Source organism: Nanorana parkeri, unplaced genomic scaffold, assembly GCF_000935625.1.
Source record: "Nanorana parkeri isolate BGI_ZX_2015 unplaced genomic scaffold, ASM93562v1 scaffold163, whole genome shotgun sequence".
In the NCBI taxonomy this organism is placed as follows: Eukaryota; Metazoa; Chordata; class Amphibia; order Anura; family Dicroglossidae; genus Nanorana; species Nanorana parkeri.
Genome location: NW_017306431.1, coordinates 1,569,987 through 1,589,345, shown reverse-complemented (window position 1 = coordinate 1,589,345; position 19,359 = coordinate 1,569,987). Strand labels below are relative to the sequence as shown.

The following is a 19,359-nucleotide window of genomic DNA, read 5'->3' as shown; positions in this document are numbered from 1 at the left end:
GGGAGGAGGGATGCACACACAACACACGGCACCACCTGCTACCCCAGCCAGGGACATGCTCTAAGGACTGAGATGAGACATGACAAGTCACAGATACAAAATCAGACATAACAAGCGCTCCTTGGTGTAATGCAATCGCAATTTATCAAGACTATATATCCCATCATGCATTGCTATCAGCAAGCAATGATGATGTTACATTGTGGGAACTTTAGACATTGAGCTGTAGTTCAGACTGCAGACTTAGTTAGAGTGGTGACGCAGATAACTCAAGACACCTGCTAACCCAGCCAGGGACATGTGCTCAGAACTGAGATGACACATAAGACACAGACACACAAATCAGACATAATAAGTACATTGTATACAGACTTCACAACAAAAAGTTTTCACTCTGCAACTTTTAACCTCTCGCCTAGTTTATTAAAGCTCCAGGCCGACAGAAAAAACCTCCCTTTTATGTAGTGAGTGCTGCCTTCCATCTACCCATTACTTCCCACAACTTCCTGGAGTCACAGTGTGCTTTGCGTCTCTTTCCTGCTGCTTGATGTGATGTAATCTCAATTTCTCAAGATTACATATCCCATCATGCATTGCTATCAGCAAGCAATGATGATGTTACATTGTGGGAAGTTTAGACATTGACCTCTATGATTAAACCCAGGTGGTGAAACGTGTGAGAGACATTGGAGTGGGAGAGATACTATGCTGGTGTATACCTTGTATTTTGAACTTTGCATGGAATTTACAACAATAAAGTTGGATTTTTATGGACCTCGGTTTCGTGCGGCTGATTGGAGAGACAAAGTTTATATATTGAGTTATAGTTTAGACTGCAGACTTAGTTAGAGTGGTGACGCGGATAACTCAAGCCAGGGGCATGTGCTCGGAACTGAGATGGTATGTATATCCCATTGTGCTGATGACCCAATGGTGGGTGCTGCAGTGATGAGTGGATGGCACCCCATTAAGAGCAATGAAGAGAAGAATCACTGGTACTCCAACAATCAAGCGATACATCTTTTATTGACGCATGTTCACAATATCACAAAGCAAACAACAATACCAACGTTTCGCCTGTTCACACTGTTTGCTTGATGAAGGGACCCCATGCGGCCCCAAAACATCGTTGTTGTTGTTTGCTTTGTGATATTGTGAACATGCGTCAAACAAAGACACATTGCTTCACTGTTGGAGTGCCGGTGATTGTTCTTTTTATTGCTAGAAACAGATGACGCATGACAAGACACAGATACCCAATCAGACATAATAGGCACATTATATACATGCAGACCTCGCAACAAAATGGTTTCATTCAGCTACTTTTAACCTCTCACCTAGATTATTAAAGATCCGGGCAGACAAGAAAAAACTCCATTTAATCCATTTACTTATTTTATGTGACACTAAACATTCAACTATTAACAACAATGTATCTTATTTGTGTATCACTCGGCTGCAGATCCTCAAATCATCTCTGAATGCTGACACTGTCCTTCCTTCTGGAGGGTGGCTACTTTTGTTCCCCATGGTCCCTGGGTGTGTTGTAAAGTAATCTCCGCTCCAAGCTCGCTCCTGGGATGGACTACAATCGCAATATAAAATTAGTAAACTAAACATGAGATTGTAGTCCATTGTGACAATTAAACTCTTGCTGGACTGTGGTGCTCTCATTCTTTGTATGCACTCCCATACTCCAAAGACATGCTGGTAGGTTAATTGGCTCTGTTATCACAATCTGTATGCTGCTTCCAAGACTAAGCAATTGGGAGAACTGGCCACCTACCAAGCAAAAAAATTGCCAAGAAATTTCAATGGCAATGCCCTCAAGTGTATCAGACATGGCGGCCAGACAGCTGGCCCATAGAACCGCCAAGAGTTGGATACAACTGAGTGGATATATACCGGTACATACAACATAGACGTAACTTCCTGAATCCGCTCTGAAATTAGCTTCCCGTGGCCAGGTTCACACCTAGGCGACTCCTGACCGCGCGGTTTTGTGCACAATTGCCGCGCGGTCAGGAGTCGCCAAGGTGTGAACCGATCGTGCTGTGGGTGGCAATATTTTCTAATGGCACCCCAGTCGCGCTGGGCGGAACGCGTGGTTTCCCACCACGATTCCGCCCGAGCAAGTGAACACGAAACAGCCGCGCGTTGCAAAAAAAAGTACTTGTACCTTTTTTTAGCGATTGCCGAGCGGATGTCACCCCATTGAAATCAATGGGGCCACGCGGCCATCGCTGTGTGCACTAGCACACGATCGCGCAGCCCCGGTGTCGTGCGGTGTAGTGCAGGTGTGAACCTAGCCTGTAATTCCCTGGACTGCAGGAAAGGACAGTGCTCTTTGCCGGTCAAGGATCTTTTTCTTTCCAGGGTCAATAGTATGAAAGCAGAGTAATGTGCTGCTTCTACTTTATTCTCCAATAACAGGATGGGGCTGGTTGGTGACCAAATTGCATTTCTCAACTGCAGTGTAGAAAAGCGAGGTCACCGACCTGCTTATACTGTCTGGTAGAAGAGCCTGAATCACAAGACCGGCTGAAGACATTTACAAGTCTATTAGCAGGTAAAACCTCTCATGTCTGCATGCTGCAAAGCTAATATAAAGCCAAAACCTTTTTCTAGTTTTGAAAAAAGTGGAGAGGAACTAAATCCCCTTTTAGGTTGTTAGTGCTTTCTGTTTCACCATTATGTATTTATTTTTTTCTATTTGTCCTGATCACCGGGACAAAAAGAGAGGCCAAATCCAAGATTTTGAGCTGTTACCCGAACAAGAATAGAGGAAAGGTTCCAATAGGGACACTTGTTTCAGTGACAACTGTCTAAAAGGGTGTTTTCCTCACTTTGGAGAGATTTTCTTTCACTTCCTGTTGTGTCAACAGGACAGGAAATGATGGCAAAGCTCACTAACGGGGCACATATGACAAATAAAAAGAATGCAGGGTTTTACTACTCTATCCAAAATGATACAAACTTTGCCTTTAGATCCATTTTTTTTTTAAAAGGAAATTAGCTTTAGATCCATTTTAACTATTCTATTAACTTTTTTTTACCTAGAGGTATATTTATAGGCTGCTGTAGGAGCCATTTTTACCTCCTAGGATTTTATATTGCATGAGTGTTAAGTATGACCATGGCAGCTAGCATTCAGCATCTCAGGATGTCATACATGACACCACACTGTCCTTCCAGTCATACATGTAATACTTAACGATCATACATATATTCAAAGAGTGATCATGCAACATAAAGAATATGATAGATTCGGTTGATTGGGTAAAACGGTTTCTTTATTCACTGAACTGTAGCAGATTTTATTAAAATAATTGTTATATCAAACATTCATATCTTTACGGGGTCGCCCAGCGTTCCACAATGTAACACACAACAGGTGCCAATGTAGCATGTATGCACACAGGAAGTGGGGTCTAATGCTACAGGAAGGACCATAATTAGGAGTACACTTAAATGGCAGCAGTATGGCTGCATCCCACTACCCCTAAGCCCCCACCCCCGAAAAAAAGCTTTGCACATTTATAAAGCATGACAATGTCCTTGGCGCAACACTATAAAAATGAATGGCAGTGTCAAAAAAAAAAGCCAGCATTTAATGAATGGGCCAAGCACCCAAGTCCTCCTATGCAAACCACTGGTGCTCTTTAGCAGGAAAGGATGCCATTCAACAACAGTGCAGGAGGGTATGCTGTATGCGTGCACTTAGCAAGATAGTTCATCAAACCGGTTGCCTTTGTCTCCAAGCACCCAAGTCCTCCTTTGCAAACCACAGGTGCACTTTAGCAGGAAAGGATGCCACCCAACAACGGTGCAGCACATTTGTATGCGGTATGTATGCGATACTTTTGTACTTAGCAGGATACTTCATCATACCAGCTGCCTTTTCCCCCCCGAGAACACCCAAGTCCTTGAGGCAGACGCTGTTCTAGAAATGGCAGCAGCCAATCAAAATGTGTCGGCGGCACCACAAGTCTCCTCTTGGCTTGGACTGCTGGAGAGAAGACCCAACAGCCTCAAGAAAGCCCATGACATCTGTGGGGCTCCCTACACTGCCATATGGGTAGCATATGAAATGAAGTGGAAGGGGAACAGATATCGACAAAGAGATGGCAAAGACTCAGCTAGACAGAAGAGCCAATTCAAATTCGCTGCTCCGATTCCGGAAAACAGAGCCGTGCTGGATGCGGCTTCCCGAACTGCTTTCTGAATCTACAGAGCTCAGGGATAAATCTTAAAGGGCAATTCCAGACAAATAGCTCGCCATACCTTTAAAAAATTTTTTTCCACTCGTACTCAATATGCTCCCGATGCCTATCCCAATACCAGAACTTCCAGTATCAGAAAGGTGGCAAGTCACTACACGCTGCTTGGCTTCCTGATTGGCCGGGAAGCCGGCCCCATCCTCCCTCTTGACGAGGGAGCATGGGGACGGCTTCCCGGTTAATCAGGAAACTGGCTGGCGAATCATTACACGCCGCCTGGCTTTCTTTATCGGTATCGGCGAGTACCGGAAAAAAAAATATCTGTACTCGATGCCAAAAAACTGGTATCGGTGCATCTCTAATACACACACACACATATATATATATATATATATATACACATATATACACATACACACACACTCATTCACAACACACACAGCATATCCACACACAGAACAAGCACGGTCCCGTGTCTGTTCATCCGCTCACCTTGCAGTGCCGGCTATCATTGCAGTGCAAACTGATTCCACATTCGTCGGTGATCTCGGTGATCTCTGATAAATCTTCATCTTCGAATTCTTCCAGCGTAATGTCATGTGTGAGCCTGGGGAAAAGAACAGCGGTCATGAGGAGGACATCTGCAGCCAGCCATAGACGTTGCAGCATTTATGAAACAATCAGTGCATACAATGCACATTTCTATCAGCCAAGTGCATGCGCATTCGATTAATGTAATTAAAGTGGAACTCTGGGCACACAGCTAAATACACAGAGGAGAAACACACAAGATAGACATTTTACCTGCCAATGGATTTGTATTTCTGTCCATACTGTCCCAAGATTTACACAGTTCTACTGCACAGCACAGCCCCACCTGGCAGGGGGACATGATCTCTCTCTGCTGCAGCTTCACTTTAACTTACAGGTCTCCTGCCCACCCCTACCTTGTGACTCGACATTAGACAATGAAACTAGAAGCCGCAGATGATGAGCTCGTCTATCATTCTGCTCTCTCCTCCTATAGGCATGCTCCTCCTTTGGGCACTACAAAACACCAGATTGGCTGCTTGTGCTTCTTCTCGCTTCCGCTCTGCTGTACAGGGACTGAAAAAGGCTGATAACAGGCCAATTTCAGGTACTCACACTGCTTGTATTTAACAATGTAAATGTGATGATTACAGAGCTGCATTATTTGGGCCTTTTATACCCTGTTTCCCCCGAAAATAAGACCTACCCCAAAAATAAGACCTAGTACTATTTTTGGGAATTGCTAAAATATAAAACCTACCCCGAAAATAAGACCTAGTTGTGTCCATTCCCAGGGCCAGTGGTGGCATAAGGGGGAACTTGAAGAGGCAGGAGAGGATCAGCGGTGCCAACGAAGCCAGCGCTAGAGGAAGCAAAGTGGCAGCGGAGGGAGCAGAGCCGCATAGGCCGATGCCTTCTCTATAGCGCTGGCTCCTGTCACAGGCGGAGTGATACCAAATGCACTCCGCCTGTGAGGAATCCATAGTGAAAGTGCGCTTCGCTCATTCTGGCCAGCGATTGGTTAGCAAATTGCTCTTGGAAAGGTACGGCACCCCTGATTGCCCTGATCCCTATATTTTGTACATGAATAAGTGCGGATTGTTGTACATAAAAAAAATAAAAATAATACCTACCCCGAAAATAAGACCTAGTGTGTTTTTTTGAGCCCAAAAAAATATAAGACAGTGTCTTATTTTCGGGGAAACACGGTATCTACCTGGAGTTCAGCTTTAAAGCCCAACTGCACCTGAAATGCTTTAGTTCGTGTTGGATAGAGCAGGGGTGGGCAAACTCTGACCCTCAAGCTGTGGTAAAACTACAACTCCCATCAGGCACTGCAAGACTCAGGCAGCCACAGGCATGACTCCTAGAGGCAGATGCATGATGGGATTTGTGGGAGCGCACATGGCGGGCTTGTGAGGCACTGGCTTAGACTGCCATGTGCTCTCATTTAGCTTGGCTGTTGGACTACCTATCAGATAGACCTGATCAGCAGCCCATTGGCCAACTGAAGGAGCGCACATCGCAGGCCGACAACACTGCTGATAATTGAGAGGGAGTGGTTTAGCGTTATTAGCCTGCCAATGCAAGCATCTTTAGTGGGCTGTTGGACTCCCTATCTGAGGGACCTGATCAGCAGCCCAATGGCCAACTGAAGGAGCACACATGGCGGGCTTGCGAGGCACTGGCTCAGTGTAGTCAGCCTGCCATGTGCACTCATTTAGCTGGCTGTTGGACTACTTATCAGATAGACCTGCTCGGCAGCCCAATGGTTAACTGAAGGAGCGCACATCGCAGGCCGACAACACTGCTGATAATTGAGAGTTAGTGGCTCAGTGTTGTCAGCCGGCAACAGGAAGTGATGTTAGTGGCAGAAATGTTGCAAGAGATTCACAAAACACGTTTTTCTAAAGGAAACTGTATAAAGAGAGACACGATACCCAACATACTATAGAACAGATTTTTGGGTTTCCATGCACTCTAACACCAGCGAGTTGCACAACATATGTGTGTGGCGCCCTTACTGCTTCTTACATATTTGGATCTCCATTGGCACTCCCCTTCTTCCCCTTCATTTGCGGGTGCTTTGGTACATGTGCGCAGCCTCACCGAAGCCATTCAGATTAATGAAGGTGTTCAGGGTTGAAGAGGTGATTAGACATAGAGGGTGGGGTGTAGCATAGCAGGGAAAAAAGCTTTACTGTAACCTTTGACTTATTTACATGCTTGCTGTACCATATTTCCATTATTGTAGTACATATAGAGATTCACCAACTAGAGGGGTCACCGTATTTCAAAGCAATCATTCACTTTCCCAACCTTTTCTTTGTTTTGATAAGTCTGTTAATGTGACATAAGGAAACAAATGTCCCCAGGACCGTGCACAGTGTTGTGTGGCGTATTTCCATGACCTGTTCTGCCCAGGACGCGTTATTCTGCCAATATCTCTCCAATCTAATTATAATGGGTTAAATTAAATAATCTGCTCATTAAATCCTCATCAGTGGCCTAATTAAACCTAGATTATTGTCATGGGAAAATAAGCAGGAACTGCAAACATTAGCCGCTCGGACTTGCTGAATACGGCCGTGCGAAGAGCGGGTATTGTAACCCGTGGCAACCAAATTTTACCCCTCACCAGTGTACAAAAGCAAAAAATAATAATCAAAAAAATGACAGGTTGCTATGGGTTACGGCACCTTTTTCAGTTTTGGATAGAGTGATGATGGATTAAATTTCAGGTTTTCCATCTGTGACACCAAGGGGTGAAAAAAGAGAAGAAGGAAAAAAAAAAGAAAAAAGGAAAGAAGAAAGAAGAAAGGAAAGAAGAAAGGAAAGAAGAAAGGAAAGAAGAAAGGAAAGAAGAAAGGAAAGAAGAAAGGAAAGAAGAAAAGGAAAGAAGAAAAGGAAAGAAGAAAGGGAAAGAAGAAAAGGAAAGAAGAAAAGGAAAGAAGAAAAGGAAAGAAGAAAGGGAAAGAAGAAAAGGAAAGAAGAAAAGGAAATAAGAAAAGGAAAGAACAAAGGAAAGAAAAGGAAAGAACAAAGGAAAGAAGAAAGGAAAGAAGAAAGAAGAAAAAAGGAAAGACAAAAGAAGAAGAATGAAGAAAGGAAAGAAGAAAAAAGTAAAGAAGAAAGTAGAAAAGAAGAAAGACAAAAGAAGAAGAAAGGAAAGAAGTTAAAAGGAAAGAAGAAAAAAGGAAAGAAGAAGAAAGAAGGCTGATTGGTTGCAATGGGTAACTGCTCCAGATTCTGTCTGCTCCAGTTTTGATGAATTCCCCTCTATGCATCTATAATGTAAGCTTTCCCTGTCCTGTTCCTGCATGAGCAGTGCTGTCAATTAGCATATACAATAGAGTGCAGTAAGCACAGGCACATATTGTACTTGGGTATCAGACATCAGGGAGATGCTATGTGTCTACCAAATGCGAAAATTGGAGATAAAGGTGTTAATTTGCTGGATTTCAATAGCTCCTCCTCCTTTATAATCCACATCCTGCTTTTTAATTAGAATGATTAAAATTAGAACAAGGCTCTTTTTTTTTCCTCGATTGGGGCGCCCCAGAGCTCTAAACCTCTTAGTCATCAGAAATCTCCTTCCATACATTATACATGGGTGCATACATCTGTTCATTCTCCTTTAATGCACAAAGCTCCTGGGCATTCACGCGTTTCTTTCCGTCTCTGGCAGCCGGTCAGGACACAGACAGACAGTAAATCCCTGAAGCCAACTCGCAGTTCATGCAAATCTTCCAAAGACAAGGAAAGCCACCGGGCTCGTTATCTCGCACGGCCAGAACCAGGAGATGCAAAAAGAAGGCCCGGACCTTATATGCAAATCAGCACGCAAAAAAACATCCCAGATTGTGTCACTGATGACATTCAGGGGTCAGACTAGGTCTCTGGGCGCAACTCTGGGCCTCACTGCGTCAAAGTTTCTAAAAAAAGCTCCATCCCCATCCCTACTAGATGACCGCATTTCAGTCTTTGCTGCGCTTCTGACCTTGGAACCTTAAAGCTGAACGCCAGGCACAAAAATGTAATTCAACTATCCCTCAATAGCCGCATAGGATATTTTATACCACTGTGCACGCATCAAACGCCTTTGCAAACCCAGATGTTACCATAGAAAAGCAGCTGTGACATCATCATTGTGCTGTACATAGCCTTAGGGCCAGCGGAGTCACCAGGCCGGCTGTCAGCTGCCAGCAATCACCCGGTGCACATGTCATTACACTACACGAGACATCAATACACACTCCCGTAATGACATCATGTGCACTTCACTGCTGGTGGCCATCTTGGTGATGGATGCCAGCAAAGAGAGGAGGGGACGTTCATCCGCCGGGATAAGGTATGCCACCAGGTTCCCTCCTCCCAAGCGCAGCTGTCGGGGTCTTGGTCCATGACCAAGTGCCCAACTTTTCAGAGGGGGTGATACCAAAATGACTGACAGTCATTTTGGTGTCACCCCTTCTGATGGTGTCACCCAGTGCAAGCCACAACTCGGCACCCAACTTGTGATGCCACTGCTCTGGGCTGACTTTACAAATCATGGGGCCCTGTACAGCCAACCTGACAGGGGCCCCCTGGTAAACCCCACCTCATAACACAAGGAAATGCCACTATATTTCGAAGCATTGTCAAACGTTAGGCTCAATTCACAAAGCTTTAACACAAGGATAAGTAGCTTTATTTTAGTCATGTGACTGTTGCAGTTTCTACAGGATCTGATTGGCTGATACTGTTTATTGCACTTTGCACAGGTTCTGATTGGCTGCTTCCGTTTTTTGTACTTTGCAGAAGATCTGATTGGCTGCTTCTGTTTATTGCACAGGATCTGATTGGCTGTTTCTGTGTATTGCACTTTGCACAGGATCTGATTGGCTGCTTCTGTTTATTGCACTTTGCACATAATCTGATTGGCTGCTACTGTTTATTGCACATGATCTGATTGGCTGTTTTTGTGTATTCCACTTTGCACAGAATCTGATTGGCTGCTACTGTTTATTGCACTTTGCACATGATCTGATTGGCTGTTTCTGTGTATTGCACTTTGCACAGAATCTGATTGCCTGCTACTGTTTTTTGCACTTTGCACGGGATCACTGTGTCAAGATACATTGTACTGTGATCACAAATATGAAGTAGCAGATGATTTGTAGACCTGCGAGCGGTCTTGTCATTTTGTAGTGTATCGCAATGAAGAGTCGCTGAAGTCATCGCTGCCACTAAGTATCATTATTACCCCGATTCACTGGCCGGAATGCGCCGGGGATTAGCTGGCGAGGAGCGTAACACTGATATTATGAACACTTCCAATTTAGCAAGTCATAGTGCAGCAAAATCCCAGTCCTCGTCCATCGGCATCCGGGGCTGTGCTCTAATGTCTTCTCTACATACACGAGGAAGGAGACCTCTGACTCAGGAGGAGTCCATATAAAGGAATGGAGAATGTTTTATTTATTATATGCAAGAATAAAAACGAACATTTCCATTGATCCATTTTATTACTGAAATAAAAGTAACCCAACAACACCAGAAGGGTTTCCTTGTAAACCAAACCGGAAGAAGAGTGATGCCGGCACAAGGCCACATGGCAATTTTTTACCCTAAAATTTCCATGTGGTGGCCAGCAGGCCATACAATTTGCAACCGAATTGTACGACCTCCTTTAGATCTACCGAGAACTATGTAGTGCCTTGTTATCTGGGTGTAGGTTGAATGGACTGCGCAAGAATTCCCCCATGTTATTAAAATATTATGCTGGGTATACACGTGTCAATGCTGTTTGCATTGTGTTCTGACAGTGGCCACTGACTGCTGTCAGAATACCCAAACGTAGCAAGCAGCTGATTGGTTGCAAGCTCCGGTGGGCCGAGAATTTTCCAACCTGCCCCTTCGATCAGCTGATCGAGGGATGCCGGGTGGAAGGGCCAGATACTGATGAAATTCATACCCTGTGTACCCCATTGTGCTCGTTTAGTCTAGGGAGCTAAAATAACTGGGGGCTGACCATTAGACCGTTCCCTGCAGCCTCGCTCCCCCTCCGCTCCAGCAGTCTAGAGTCCTGTGAGCCATCACATCCTATACAGTGTTAGACGGGTCCCTGCAGCCTCGCTCCCCCTCAGCTCCGCTCCAGCAGTCTGGTCCTGTGAGTCATCACATCCTATACAGTGTTAGACCGGTCCCTGCAGCCCCGCTCCCCCTCCGCTCCAGCAGTCTAGAGTCCTGTGAGCCATCACATCCTATACAGTGTTAGACGGGTCCCTGCAGCCTCGCTCCCCCTCCGCTCCAGCAGTCTAGTCCTGTGACTCATCACATCCTATACAGTGTTAGACGGGTCCCTGCAGCCCCGCTCCCCCTCCGCTCCAGCAGTCTATAGGATGTGATGACTCACAGGACCTTCGACTGCTGGAATGGAGGGGGGAAGGGGGCTCCAGAGAGCGGTCTAGGAGGAAGCCGGGAATGCAGCTCGGGTGAGTATGGCTCTGTTATTGTAACCCTCGCAGTGTGTGGCTAGCAGCACTGCAAGGGTTAAGATTTTATTTGCCCGGAATCCTTCTTTATAAGCCACATGAGTTTAACCATCTCGACTGACTGCAGTGCATTTTGTCTAATTGATGACATTTTGGTGAAAGGTTTTGATTTTTTTTCTTTTTGCTGAAATGTGAAAGAAAAGAAAAGCCTCCACTTTGCTCCGTCCCACTCAGCAGCCATTGAGTGGCTCACAACATCAACGCGACGCCCGCCTCACCCACCGCCCGGCCTCCATGCAGCTGCCAGAGACACATGTGCTTCTCCACAGCGCGCTACAATTAAAGGTTTAGCACAATGAGTGGATTTGCGGACAATGTTTACTAACAGAAGAAAACATTTCCTGACAAGGGGGATGAAGAGATACAAACAACAAATAAACGGAGTGAGCTTAGTATAAACACGCGTGTATCACAGAGGCCCAGCGTATGTTCACATAGGCCTGTGATTTCCAAGAGTTTGCATGAGTTTCCTGGTCATGTGATTAGGGTTGCCACCTGTCCAGGATTCACCCGGACAGTTCGGGTTTTGAATGCTGTGTTCGGGTTTCATGGCAGCAGAAACCCGGACACAAGATGTCAGGCACACAGGAGAAACCAAAATTAAGATAGGGGCTACTGGCCCCCCACTGAAAATAGTCTCAACTGTGATATTTACATATGAAGGGGCGGCGCTATTCACATATGAAAAAGCCACAACTCATTCTTCCAAGAAAATGTCCGTGTGTCGCTAGAGTGTTCGGGTTTCGATGGAAGAAAAGGTGGCAACCCTACATGTGATCACTGTCACAAGGATCATGTGACTGGGAGATTGCCCCCACCGGCTCCCGATTGTAAACAGTGACTAGGAGTTGTCGGTGACGCTCACAGCACAGTGTGACGCCGTCTGTACGCATGTATGTACCACCGCCATGCTGCAATATATATGCACGGGTCTGGCCGGAAGGGGTTAATCACCATGGAAATGAAAGGGGACTTGGCAACAATATAAAGATATAAGGGGGTCATAATATAGATACCAAAACTATAGAGAAGACAGAACCTGGAGCAGTTGCCCATGGCAACCAATCAGCGTCCATCTTTCATTTTTAAAGCTTAACTGAACAAATATAAAAGAGAAGCTAATTGGTTGCCATGGACATGTGCTGCAGATTATGTCTGCTCCAGTTTTCCTAAATTTCCCCCATATGTGGGTGCATTTGACCTGCAGCTTACACGCTTCTGACCTGCATTTGACCCACAGTTGACCTTCTTCTGACCTGCATTTAACCTGCAGCTGTTGTGACTTGTGACTTGTATTTGGTGCTGATATCTCGTATTCGGTGCCGATATTGAGTACTTCAGTATTCTGAAACTGCAGAACGAGCAGCAGGCCATATAGGTCGCCGGCGCCTTCTGCTCATGCGCGCCGCCATCTTGGAGTGTATATCTTTGTACACACCAAGATGGCAGCGCCGGCATGTTTGAGCGCCGCCATCTCGGTGTATACCAAGAAATACTCCAGAATGGCGGAGTATACTCCACATGGGCAGAACGCACCAGTGGCTGATATGGCCACTGCTCATTCAGCGCCGGCGCCGCGCGTTCTCAAAACTAATTTATGTTTGCCCGAATATAGTTTTAGTATATTGGGACATATAATACATTCGTTATTTCGGATTTGGACGAACCACCAAACCAACTGATTTTCGTTGATTTGCAGGTTCGTCCGAATCCGAATGCGCATGTCTACTGCTTTGTCATTACCAATGAATGGCACCCAAATGCAGCCAGAAAAATGCAGAACGCATGTCACAGATTTTGCTACATGTAGTACTTTCGTCGTGCGTGCGAGAACCCGTTGAAGGCAATGAGGACGCGCTGCAAACATGGAAACAAAATGCGCACGTACGTGCACAAATGCGAAACGCGCTTCCGGTATGCCTAGGTGTGATTTGGGGCTAATCACCTCCAACAATAAGCATCGTGTATGACAATTAAACAATATAAATGAATGTTCAAAGAAATGCCAACACATCAGCCCCATAAAAATAATACAAAACTTTCAAATATTCAAGGCGGACCTGTGTACGGTAACCCATAGCAACCAGATTTCCCACCAGCTTACAACAGTCAGAACAATGGAAGATGGCTGCTTATTGGTTGCTATGGGTAACCCCAGACTGCACAGGGTTAATAGTAATCAATGCTGTTCTCCTCTTCAGAAGAGCCGGCTCGCTACGTTCTGCATCCCGCGTGCACACGACGTCACCAATGCTGACAAAGGGCTTTACTAAGGCCCGCCATGACCTGGGATTTTTTTCCACTACCTTTATATTATGACCGCGACGCAAAACGCAGCGACCCCCCAGCAATCCGATTTCTATTTACCAAAGTCAGAAACATCACTTGTGATTGGTCGGCGTGGGAACTTTCCATTTTGACAATTTATTCTATACAGCTTGTTTAATAAGGCAAAGTGCTAACTAGGCCCCCAGCTACCCAACAAGAGGTCATCCTACGATGATCGGCCTTTCATTACCCCGTGTGGCCGGAAGAGAAATCGCTTTTTGCCGCGGGCTCAGAAAAAAAAAATACTTAACCCCTCGAGAGGCCGAGGCCATCATATACGTAGAAAGATATTTTACCTACATTATGCCTATGCCAGGGGTCTCAAACCTCCGGCCCTCCAGCTGTGGTGGAACTACAAATCCCATGAGGCATTGCAAGATTCTCACAGCCACAGACATGACTCCCGAAGAGAGATGCATCATGGGATTTGTAGTTTCACTACAGCTGGAGGGCCAGAGGTTTGAGACCCCTGGTCTATGCCGATGTTATCAATGGCTCATGAGGCTGCTCTTTGGTACCTGGTGTGTTTGTTGTTATTTTAAAGATATGGGTAAAGTTTATCATTAAAGGAAACCTGTACAGAGGTCCGTGCATGACGGGATTTGTAGTTTCACCACAGTTGGAGGGCTGGAGTTTTCCTACCCTTGCTCTAGGACTTTTATGGATAGAATGCCCACAACAGGGAATAGGGACCGGTTGGGGCTTCTCAGGGATGCCGGAAAAGGGGCATTAGGGCTCATTATGGGTCCTACGTACCTCATTTCCTCATTCTGATTATAATGTCCTTTTAATAGCAGCAGAACATCGTCCTCTGAAAAGATACACAGGAGGGGAATTTATCAAAACTGGAGCAGGCAGAATCTGGAGCAGTCGCCATGGCAACCAATCAGCTTCTCTTTTCAATTTGTTTAGTTAAGCTTTGAAAAATGAAAGAGAGAAACTGATTGGTTGCCATGGGCGACTGCAGTGGCGTCCTGTGGCCGGGTGTCACCCCACCGTCTCGTCATCGCGCATGACGTCATCGGATTGATGCCTGCCGGTGGCTATCTTGGTGATGGACGCCAGCAGAGAGAGGAGGGGACGTTCACCCGGCGGGATGCAGTGCCTGACTTTTTAGAGAGGGGTGACACCAAAATGACTGTCAGTGATTTTGGTGTCACCCCTGCAATGTTGACATCCATGTGCGGGCCGCACCCCCCTTGTGATCCTCTATTTTCTGTAATAAATCCCCCCATAGACAGCGGTCAGAATCTGACTCGCCCACGGCAACCAATCAGCCCTTTTCACCAATCTCCCTTTTATTTTCAAAGCTTAACTAAACAAAATGAAGAGAAACTGATTGGTCGCCACGGGTGACTTATTAATCCCTACGAGAAAATGATTTAGAAAATGAGGGGAATTTATCAACACTGGAGCAGACAGAAATCCGGAGCAGTTACCCATGGCAACCCATCAGCTGCCAGCTTTCATTTTCAAATGGTTGCCATGGACACCTGCTCCACATTCTGTCTGCTCCAGTTTGAATATACCCCCCTCCACCCCCGACTTATAAAACCCTACGAGCAAATTTTTTAGTCAATGAGGGAAATTTATCAACACTGGAGCAGATAGAATCTGGCAACCCATCAGCCCCCAGCTTTCATTTTCAAAGCTTGATGGTTGCCATGGGCACCCGCTCCAGATTCTGCCTGCGCCCAGTTTTGATCAATACCCCTCTAGGAGTCCACCGCTCGCAGGCTTTGCTTGGCAGGGCAAAAGCAATATGTGAAGTGCAGTAAACCCTAGCAACCGGTCGCCGTGGCACCCCCGCCCACAACCAGCATCCACTCATCTTATTTCGGTGCACTATAAAATCTGGGTGCTGAGGTTGACCGCGCTTGCTCCAGAATGCACAGCCAGCCCCGCAGAAGGACTACAAGTCTCAGCAAGCCCTTTCAGAATCCCCCCCAATGCATTGTAAGATCTTGTAGGATTTGGGAACGATGGCTGCCATGGAAACAGACAATGACGCGCATGTTTTTTTTTTTAAAAGGAGAAGGGTGTAAATGGAATAAGGGCAGTGCCCTCGGGGGCCCGTCCCCTGCAGACAATGCCGTGGCCCCGAGGAGACCCCCCGCCCCCAGTCCCGTCTTACCATTTCTCCCACTGGTTCTCCAGCCAGCTCGCCTCGTCCTCACTGGATTCCATCTGCGTGGAGCGCAGGCCTCCGCCTCACCCCGCTGCCTCCCTTCACTGGCATCAATAAGCTCCCTTCCCCTCCGCTGCGCATCTCTGCTCATTAAAAATACATGTGAGCAAGTGTCTGACAGCAGCACAATCTGGACGGCGTTCGGTTTCAGAGAGCAGCCAAGCTCTGTCTGGAGGGGGTGTATATTCGATAATTGGTTGGATTAATGCTGACTGGTCTCTTCCAGGCAACGGAAGGGTTAATATCTGTGCTCCTGGTACTGGAAGCCTGTGATTGGCTCGCCATACACGTTACAATCTCACCGTGCAATCTCTGCAAACCCACCCACCCAGCCTGCTGAGCTTTAACTACAAATCCCAACATGCATCTGCCTCTGGGAGCCAGGCCTGGGGCTGTCAGAGTCTCGCAAAGCCTCATGGGACTTGTAGTTCCACAGCAGCTGGCAGGTCGGAGTTGTTGCCCTCCCGTTTTACACTCTAGTGAGCACTTTCCTCCCCAACCTGACTGTCCCTGGCCCCGCCCCCTTTCATTCATTGGATTTCAATCCATCATGGAGGTTCAGCATCACATGTGGGTGTTACCTGCATGCAAATACAGCTCACCTAGGAACTCCCACTCCTCCAGATCGAGCTCCACCCATCAAGGCATTCTGATATTTGCATAACTCCTCCCAAGAGCCAGCCCACTGCTTGCATCAGGGCTGAGCGCGCTTGGGAGGGGTACTGAGGCAGGGTGCTGTGATGTTATCAGGAAGTTATGTACAGCACCCTGCCAGTTTCACCTACCAGCCCACTGCTTACATCAGGGCTGAGCGCTCTTGAGATAAGTACTGAGGCAGGGTGCTGTGATGTTATCGGGAAGCTATGTACTGCCCCTTGATCGGGCCAGATCACCCGGTGAAAATAGGGGGAAATAAAAGCCTAAAAAAGGAAAACAAATGCGGCCGCCTCATCTAAGGCCTGGCGAGCTGCGATATATAACATTTCTTCTGGTATCGGTGCCGATGCCGAATATTTGGGCGAGTACTCACCCAAATGCTCCGATGCCTAGCTCAATACTTCTGGTATCAGGAAGTCGGGCAGCGAGTTATTACATGCTGCCCGGCTTCCTGATTGGCCGGGAAGCGTGTAATGACTTGCTGCTCATCTTCCTGATTGGCCAGCTTCCGACCAATCAGGAAGCCAGGCTTCACGTAATGAAGCGGCACCCGGCTTTCTGATTGGCCGGGAAGCCGGCTTCATGCTCCCTCGTCACCTCATGACGAGGGAGCACGGAGCCGGCTTCCTGGCCAATCAGGAAAACGGGCGCCGCGTCATTTTACACTTCCTGATTGGCCAGAAAGCCGGCTCCATGCTTTGTCGTCACCTAGTGACAAGAAGCATGGGGACAGCTTCCTTTACACGCCGCCTGGCTTCCTCGATGGGACTTCTGGTATCGGTATTCGGTATCGGCGAATACCGCAAAAAAATATCGATACTCGTACTCCATACCGAAATACCGCTAAAGGTGCATCCCTAAACATTTCTGTTCTCGGGTATAGATACACTTTGAAAGCATGTCAGCATTGGCCGTGTTGTTGTTTCTCTGGTGACAGGTTCCCTTTAATCACATCAAATGTCTCCTCTCTCTCGCTCTCCATGAAACGCGTTTCAGTGGAAATCGATGTAATACTTTGTCTGATTTCTTGTCTCCGGGGCGGCGGGAGACGAATCTTTCCCGTCTAGATGAGAAGATGATGAATCTGCTTCTCCCAATCTGCATACAATTTGCATCTAATACCATTGTAACTGTCAGCCAATGACGGGGGATGCGCATCGCGGTCCCTGAATATGACACATGGGCGCCGCAGAATTCCACGCCGAGAAACAATGGCAGCCAATTAGAAGACTCTACAGAGCCCGTGTTTGGCTTGCCGTGGCATCGCACTTGTGCCATAAGAGCCCATTCACACCAGGGAGGTTACTGCGCTGATCTCAAAAGGGAGGTATAGGGAGCATTGCATTGCAGCGCCGAAACACAATTAAAAATGGCCAAAACCAGTTCGGATTGTGCGGACCCACGCGGTCGCGTGAACGGTTCCCATAGCAATATATAGGATTGTTCATGTCGGCGGACCCGAACGGGGTCTAAATGTAATTTAATTCACAGAGCGTAAATGGTGAGGCCACAGTACAAAACGCATAGAGGGGAATGTATCAAAACTGGAGCAGATAGAAACTGGAGGAGATGGAAACTGGAGCAGATGGAAACTGGAGCAGTTGCCCAGGGCAACCAATCAGTTTCTCTCTTTCATTTTCAAATCTTACCTGAGCAACCTGAAGAGAAAAGCTGATTGGTTGCCATGGGCAACTGCTCCAGATTTTGTCTGCTCCAGTTTTGATACATTCCCCTCACAATGCTCTCAGGATGAACTACGGCCAGTCTGAACTAGGAAAACAGAATGAGGGGAATTGATCAAAACTGGAGCAGATAGCAACTGGAGCAATTGCCCGTGGCAACCAATCAGCATCTCTCTTCAGTTTGGTCAGGTAAGGTTTGGAAATGAAAGAGAGAAGCTGATTGGTTGCCATCGTTAACTGCTCCAGTTTTGATAAATTCCCTGCAATGTATCTTTTCAGTGGACGACGTTCTGCTGCTATTATAAGGACATTATAATCAGAATGAGGAAATCAGGTACATTTTTGCCCAAGCACTTACAGTCATCATGTTCCAAAACAGCTCTAACTCTCTCAGCTCGGCTTCCCTTAACTTCCTGTCCAGTACAAGATCACAAGGGACAGAGCAGACTACAGCAACTGTCCATCTATTAGCTGGGAGAAGGGAGGAGGAGCCGGGAACAAAGGAGTAACTTGCCTTGCTGTGGAGACACACACAGAGCTCACTAGCACACACAAGGGTGGCTCCGTAGGACCCTGCAAGGGAAAGGAGTCACCCTAAAACAGGAAGTCAGGGCCCGTGCTCACCTGACTCTGCATGAAAACTATGAGCTCTGTGATGGGCAGTCATACCTTGTAAGCCAGGTCAGGGGTTGAAGAAGATTTGCCATAGTTTTTAGAGCCAAGCCCATGGAGCCTTCGCTGCAAACCCTCGATCTGTGTCTCTCCAGCAGATATATGAGTTCTGCTCCGAGGCTGATGATGACAACACTCAATTACCAAGAAACGTGAGCAATGTTTTTACCCTCGGCCACTTCTGGCAGCGAAAGAGGTCGGGACGGCCCTGAGCTGATTCATCGAGCTGCCGTGGCATGTACGGCATGCTAAAGTGGCCTTTCAAGAAATATCATCACGTGATCATTTCCCTGTGAGCTGCACTGTGCATTGCATCTGTTCCTGCAGCTGGGGGGCTTCTATGTGTGCAGTACAGTTGTTGTTTCTTTTTTTACTTGGAATGATTTTGTTATAATAAGACAAAAAGGTAAAAAAGATGAAAAGATTTGCACCACTGCTGTGTAATGGACGTTCTTCTTTTTTGGAATATCTGAGGGATACAACGCAAGAAGCTGCTGATGTCATTGGTCAGGAGAGAGAAGGGGGAGGAGTCAGATGTGGATAAA

At 46.7% G+C, this 19,359-nt stretch overlaps 1 protein-coding gene across 3 annotated transcripts in view; it reads right to left on the bottom strand.

The window, feature by feature from the left end:
• MAPK8IP1 (mitogen-activated protein kinase 8 interacting protein 1) overlaps positions 1 to 19,359 on the bottom strand; it is a 65,096-nt gene that overhangs the window by 25,353 nt on the left and 20,384 nt on the right. For 2 of the 3 annotated variants that reach the window (XM_018554539.1, XM_018554540.1), the window contains exon 2: positions 4,713 to 4,827. In XM_018554539.1, the coding sequence (XP_018410041.1) occupies positions 4,713 to 4,827 (115 nt within the window). Of the gene's footprint in view, positions 1 to 4,712; positions 4,828 to 15,749; positions 15,961 to 19,359 lie in introns of those variants that run through there. The other variant, XM_018554541.1, reaches the window with a different exon arrangement.